Below are 7,705 nucleotides of genomic sequence, written 5' to 3'. Positions count from 1 at the left end.
GTCTGATCAAAAATATTATACACATTCTTTTAGAAAAGTTAAACGTGCATGGAAGTTTATTTGCATAGAGAACTGACCCAACAACAACAACAACAATGTAATAATAATAATAATCATTACATTTATATAGCGCGTTTCTCAGTACTCAAAGCGCTATCCACACAGGGAGGAACCGGGAAGCGAACCCACAATTTTCCACAGTCTCTTTACTGCAAAGCAGCAGCACTACCACTGCGCCACCTGTGAGGATACTTATATAGCCCAAAATTACACAAGGAATCCTCATTGGGCTTATTTTTTGACAGCCCCTCAGCTGTAACTACTAGGAAGACAAGAAAAAACTTCCCCAAAGAAAAAAAGTGTAGGGAAAAAGGAACAAATATTGTCATATGATCAAACTCAAAATGACATGCAAAAATAAAATGTAATGGTAATAAAAGTTAACCAAATTACCAACTTAATCTTTAAGCTAATGCTAAAAATGAAAATTTCACAAATAAAAACTCCAAAACAAGATTAAACATGTAAAGATATGTAAAACAAAGGGTGGCATGTTGGCACAGTGGGTAGCACTGCTGCCTCGCAGTTAGGAGACCCAGGTTCACTTCTCAGGTCATACCTGCGTGGAGTTTGCATGTTCTCCATGTGTCTGCATGAGTTTCCTCCGGGTACTCTGGTTTCCTCCCACGGTCCAAAGATATGCAGGTTAGGTGCATTGGCGATCCTAAATTGTCCTTGGTGTGTGTGTGTGTGCCCTGCGGTGGGCTGGTGCCCTGCCTGGGTTTTGTTTCCTGCCTTGCACCCTGTGTTGGCTGGGATCGGCCCCAGCAGACCCCCATGACTCTGTAGTTAAGATATAGCGGATTGGATAATGAATGGATGTAAAACAAATGTTTATTATTACATAGTAATCAATGTGTCATTTTGTCTAATATTTCAGCTTTGTCTGTATACCACTTTACATTTATTACAATTAAATTTAAAAACTCAAAATCAGCTCAAAAACTGATTTCCTCAAGTTTAACAAGACTTAAATCTTAAAAAGGTCCTCATGCTTCATTTTTTTAATGCTTGTTGGTTGTTAGGCTGACAGTTCCAAGTCAACTTACATTACATTATCAGAATACTGTACAATTATTTACAATTTTTTATTTAGGGGCAGGTTTTACTACTGTCACAAAGTGAATCAAAATTAGGAAATGATCACCAACATATAGTCACTGTCTTGACGCTATACTTAAAATTTTATTAGTGTGACTCTTTCTGTAGTTTTGGTTTGTTAGGGAATGTCTACGGTTTTGAACACAATTATCATCCAATATATTTTTTATTGCGGACTGTTCTCTAACGCAACAGTGATGGATATACATTTCTGTATTTTATCATATACAATTATTTTCACTTATCTATTATTGATGCCCGCAATACAGTCGGCTTTATTATTTTATACTTAGAATTAACTTCAGTATTTCGGAAGTGCGACCACTATAGGATAGCACATTAAAATGTAAATGCACTTGTAATCGGATTGTGATCGGATCGTTTAGACTTCAGGTGGTGGTTAACAATGGGCTGGGCGCACATTTAGCAGTACTATGTATGTTCAATTCACGTACATCCATCCATCCAACAATTACATAATTTGAATTTTGCGCGGAGACATTGGCGCTTAATCTAGATATGATCCGCACACTGGAGATGCATTTTTATGGCAAGTCTAGCTATAACCAATGTTAATTATATATCCGAACACAATCCAAATGCTAAACGAATGTTCATGTCAGGTATAAGGGACAGAATATTTTTCTTGGAAAGCTTCTGCAAAAAATATACGTTAAGGATTTACATGTATATAAACTATTTTCATAGAGTAAATTTTCTTAATTTCTATCAGCTTTGCCCATCTTGTACTCTTTAATTTCAGTACTAGGAACCCAATCGCAATATATATGGCACAATAATAGAGAAAAAAAAATCAAAACAAAGTAAAAAATCTCGCGATAACTACTGAACAGGAAGTTGAACTTCTGCTCCCAGAGGTCTTCGCTTCATCCTGACACTGATGGTGGTTATTACTTTTTGTTGAGTAGCAGAGAAGATGCTTATATAGTATAAATTTACTTCGGATATTAATTTTGCAAGTATATTTTTGTATAAGATGTTTAAAAAGGTGAAGAGAGTGAATTTTAGAAGACGAAATAATTCGGAGGAGGAGGAGGAGGAGGATAGCGTTTCGTCGCCACAGTCTTTAGCGTGCACAACTGCTGAAGACAGTGTGCTTTGCAATTCGGAGCCTGTCTCACAGGATACTGTATGCGAGCTACATCAAGGGAATGGCGTCCAGAGTGTTCATCCTTTATTAAGGGAGAAGAAGAAAAAAAATAAAGAAAACAAGGACGCACCTAAAGGAAGCTTGCTCAGCTTTCAAGATGAAGAAGGTATTTATGTGTGTATCTAGAAATGTAGTGTTCGAACGATACAGATTTTTTCGGGAAAGCAATTTACAATAGTTAATTTCCGCTTTCAAATATAGAACCTTATAATATGATCTTTACCTAGTCCTACCGCACATAGTCGCGTGATTATTAGCAGAAATGTCCCGTTAATACGCCGAAGCACGTGCCTGAGTTAATTTAGAGAAGGATCTTCGTATGAATTGTCGAATCATTTTGGCAATGGCACATACTTTGCAAATAATGTCTTCTGTTCATAATAGTATTTTGAAAACTTAAACCATTTTAATATTTTGAGTAATGCACAACTCGAATTTTAGCTCCTAGTTTACTCGTGAGCGTTTTCTTGTCTTGGTTATCACACACACTGTGCAATACTTCGAAAATAGATCCATACATGTAAGAGGGAATCTGTGCACAATTGGGTTGGTGATGGCGTCGATGACGAGGATTTGCATACCAGACAAATGGACATTTAACTTTATACTTTTGGGTTATTGTTGTAAGTTCTTAGTTGAAATCTCTAAACCCTAGTGTGCAAAAGTTTGAAATTAACATAAGTTTTCATGATTTTGAGAGAAATGTATTGTGTGATTTTTGGGCTATACAAAAAGAAATTGTAAAATAGTATCAAAGAACCATTAAATTGATTTAATAAGACAGTATAGCCAAGGCATTTCTAATATTGAAAATGGCTGTTATAGAATGAAATGAGTGATTAATAATTTATTACAGGTTAAATTTCCAAAATATTTTTTTTTTTTTTTTTACTGCAAAGCGAATGTGAACAGCACATGAACAGGTTCGAAACGGTGGGTGGGTTGTCCACTTTGAAGCACCATGAAGTTAGGATGCACAATCGATGACTGGGAGTTGTGGTACCTTGTGAAGCAGCTAGTGCAACAAAGCACCATCACTTGGTCAACTATTGGTGAGGATTTTGGTGTTGGGGATCCCCAGTGAAGTGCTGCGATACTGTGTAAGTGCTCAGTTTGCTGCATGGGGGTTTTGTGAGCAATATAGTAACATTTTCACTCTGCGTTAATGGAATATCACCACTTCCAGTTAAAAAAGCAGCTTCTCTCTTGCCAGGTTCCCCTATTACAATGTGAATGCATTAAAATTGCTTGTATTACTTTAGGAAAGCCTGATGCTGCTGCAAGTTGCCAATTCATGTTGGTGAAAACATGTTGTGTTATGTATGTAGACCTACACCATACAAAAACTAAATGTAGCGTCTCGTCAGTCAGTTAATGGCTTGTCAGTACAGCAGGCATGATGGAGCTGAGGCATGGCTAAGATACTCCTGACCTGTCTGCTAGTTCCTTGAGAAGTGACAACTTGTAGCTGATATTAATTGTTGGAAAAAATTCAGTGCAGCTGCTGTTTAATATGTTTATCATTGTAAACGCACATTGTAATAGTGGATTTGTAATATGAATGCACATTAAATGATGTGCAAGTTGGTTTGGCTGCATTTCCCGGCTTGATCAAGGGTGTCCCCAAAATCTCTCCATTTATTTATTTGTTTATCTATACTAATAAAAGGCAAAGCCCTGACTGACTGGCTCACTCACTCACTCACTCACTCACTCACTCACTCACTCACTCACTCACTCACTCACTCACTCCAACTTCCCGTGTAGGTAGAAGGCTGAAATTTGGCAGGCTCATTCCTTACAGCTTACTTACAAAAGTTAGGCAGGTTTCATTTCGAAATTCTACGCGTAATGGTCATAACTGGAACCTGATTTTTGTCCATATACTCTAATGGAGGAGGCGGAGTCACGTATCGCGTCATCACGCCTCCTACGTAATCACGTGAACGGAAAACAAGGAAGAGATTTACAGCATGAGTCAAACGCGGGAACGAAGGTAAATGACGTTAATTGTTGAATGTCTTTTAATACTGTGTAAGCATACATATTAACACATGTGCAATTAAACGTGTGCATTTACGGGGTGATTTCTCAGGCTGAAAAGCTCGCCTTTTATTAAAAAGGTATATGCAAACTGTTTTCATTTTGAAGGGCACAAACCACGTTAGATTTCAGCCGTTAAACGCGCAAAAATGTCGGTACACCAGCTAAATAAGCGCAGCATATTATCAGTTGTATTGTATGCTTACAATACATATAGAAATGTGTTAATCGTTAACTAATATTATGGGATGATGTTTTTCGACTCGCTCCTTGATTTAAACGATTGCATGTCTTGGTGGGTTTGCGTAGCTTATTGTCAATATCTTTACACCTCTTTTTAAGACTTAATTTAAGAAGGTTTTCTTTTCTTCTTAATTAAAATTTAAAAGCAATACTTCACCGCTGCGAAGCCCCTCTAGTGCTGACGTCCGAGGTTCGATTACCGTAAGCGAGTGCAGTGAGTGTGTACGCCTGATGAGCCAAGAATAAGGGGGAAACACGTGTCGCGTACTCTTTGCATTATTTGACAGTAAACTGTTTTCAACCATTCTATGATCTGCTTCTCACAAATGAAGGCACCGTGGCTGATGTTAGCTGACTTGCTGGCCAACCATAAGTGTTACCTGGTAGGTAACCACCCACTCACTTCACTCCCTTATGGGAATCGAACCTCGGATGTCAGCGCTAGAGGCAAAGCCCCTAAAATTGCGCCACAGCGTGTGGTTCGTTTTATTTGACAGCACATAGAACGGGGTAATTACATTCACTGCATTCGTAGTCTGATTCACAATCTGATTGTATGGGTGGTAACCTACCAGGTAACGCTTATGGTAAGTCAGCTCGAAGTGATCCTTAACAAATTGTTATTGGTATATTTTCCCTCAATTTAAAAAGGTTTTCTTTTCTTCTTAATAAAAATTTAAAAGCAGTACTTCGCCGGTGCGAAGCGCGGGGATTTGAGCGACTGACGCATACAGACATATTCATGACTGCAGGTACTTCGGAAAGAAAGCACCGTGTAAACCTAAACTTTAAATTAAGTTCATAGGCCTACAAAAGGTTGCCATTGATTTCAGGCAAGATTGCTTTTCTCCTGTACAACTATACGTTGCATTCTCAAGAGTGTGCTTGCATGGCTTGATCATATTACAGCCGGAGTGCTGAACTGACAACGTGGTATACAAACAGAACTATAACAATCGTAATAAACGAACAAAAAAACAGCGGACAACCCGTGGATTAAATAAAAAGGCTGCTTCCGTTGGCGAAGCAAAGAAAAAGGAAGACCTTATATGGTGTTCGTTTATAAAACAGCGGAGAGGCTGTGTGAAGTCAGCTTCACAAAAAACCAGATCCTTAACAAATTGTTATTGGTATATGTTCCCTCAATTTAAAAAGGTTTTCTTTTCTTCTTAATAAAAATTTAAAAGCAGTACTTCGCCACTGCGAAGCGCGTGGATTTGAGCGACTGATGCATACAGACATATTCATGAGAGCAAGTACTTTGGAAAAAAAGCACCGTGTAAACCTAAAGTTTAAATTAAGTTCATAGACCTACATAAGGTTGCCATTGATTTGAGGCAAGTTTGCTTTTCTCCTGTACAACTATACGTTGCATTCTTAACAGTAAGCTTGCACAGCTTGGTCATATTACAATCGGAGTGCTGAACTGACAACGTGGTATACAAACAGAACTCTAACAATCGTAAAAAAAGAAAAGAAAAAAAAGCGAAGAACCCTTGGATTTAATAAAAAGGCTCCTTCCTTGGCGAAGTAAGGAAAAAGGAAGACCTTATATGGCGTTCATTTATAAATCAGCGGAAAAGCTGTATTAAGGCTGCTTCACAAAAAAACAGATCCTTAACAAATTGTTATTAGTATATTTTCCATCAATTTAAAAAGGTTTTCTTCTTAATAAAAATTTAAAAGCAGTACTTCGCGGAGGTTTAGATATATATATAGATGAGATATAGATATATATAGATATAGATATACGTATATAGATATAGATAAAGACATATATAGATATAGATATATATATATGTATGTATGTCTCTCTCTCTCTCTCTCTCTCTCTCTCTCTCTCTCTATATATATATATATATATATATATATATATATATATATATATATATATATATGTACAGTAATCCCTCGCTACTTCGCGGTTCACTTTTCGCGGATTCACGACTTCGCGGGTTTTTAAATACAAGTGATTGCCCGCCTATCGCGGAAGTTATGTTCCAGACCCATCAGCAACAGGAGAAAATCCGCGATATAGAAAGACCATATAAATAAACATTTTTATAGTTTAAGCCTTAAAATACCCATCCCACATGCTTTAAACACATGTAAACTTATAAAACACACTTTGTTAACACATATGATATGTGGATGTCGGGCTAAGGATATGAGTAACATCTCACTGTTATAAAACATTTTAACTTCACGCAAGACAAGACAGTGAGACAGGAAAATTGGTGATGTACAGGCTTGTGAATTTCCCATTGGGATTAATAAAGTATCTATCTATCTATCTATCTATCTATCTATCTATCTATCTATCTATCTATCTATCTATCTATCTATCTATCTATCTATCTATCTATCTATCTATCTATCTATCTATCTATCTATCTATCTATCTATAAATTATTGACAGGCAGAGCGAGAAGCAGCACAAAGCCAGCACAAAGTCCACTTCTCCTTAGCGTTCATTCAGCTCCCCACCCCCTTGACAATGCGAACTGCGCCTCCGGGGAGGGGGGTTTGAGCGAACTTGCGTTCAGCCCTCACACACACACTCCTCCTCCTTCCGAACGCGCAGATCGACAAGCAGGCATTTTGGCAGAAGCAGCACAAAGTCCATTTCTGCTCAGCGTGAGTTCAGCTGCCCCCCTTCACAAAGCGAGTGCAGACACATTGACATCTGATCGCTGCGTGCAGTGTGCAGTGTTGGTCTGAGGTGTTTAAGAATGTAGAAAGTGTTTAAGAGCATAGGAAGTGTTTTTAAGAGTGTGGGAAAGGTTAACAAGAGAGTGAGAAAGGTTTATAAGAGTGTGGGAAGGGTTTATAAAGCCTTAAAATATGTATAAATACTAAAATAAATATAGGTCGCTACTTCGCGGATTTTCACCTATCGCGGGGGGCTCTGGAACGTAACCCCCGCGATAGGTGAGGGATTACTGTATATATATATATATATATATATATATATATATATATATATATATATATATATATATATGTATTTATATATATATGTATATATATATATATATGTATTTATATATATATGTATATATATATATATGTATTTATATATGTATT

The 7,705-nt window shown here is 37.3% G+C and overlaps 1 protein-coding gene across 1 annotated transcript in view; it reads left to right on the top strand.

Moving 5' to 3' along the window:
• Positions 1 to 2,027: 2,027 nt before the first annotated feature.
• Positions 2,028 to 7,705, top strand: part of paxbp1 (PAX3 and PAX7 binding protein 1) — a 276,767-nt gene continuing 271,089 nt past the window's right edge. Inside the window, exon 1 of the mRNA XM_028799899.2 lies at positions 2,028 to 2,438. Coding sequence (XP_028655732.1) covers positions 2,159 to 2,438 — 280 coding nt within the window. The 5' untranslated portion in view covers positions 2,028 to 2,158. The remainder of the gene's footprint in view (positions 2,439 to 7,705) is intronic.

The sequence above is a fragment of the Erpetoichthys calabaricus genome, chromosome 4, assembly GCF_900747795.2.
Source record: "Erpetoichthys calabaricus chromosome 4, fErpCal1.3, whole genome shotgun sequence".
Lineage (NCBI taxonomy): Eukaryota > Metazoa > Chordata > Cladistia > Polypteriformes > Polypteridae > Erpetoichthys > Erpetoichthys calabaricus.
The sequence above is the reverse complement of the archived record's forward strand: the minus strand, read 5'-3'. Positions and strand labels throughout refer to the sequence as shown.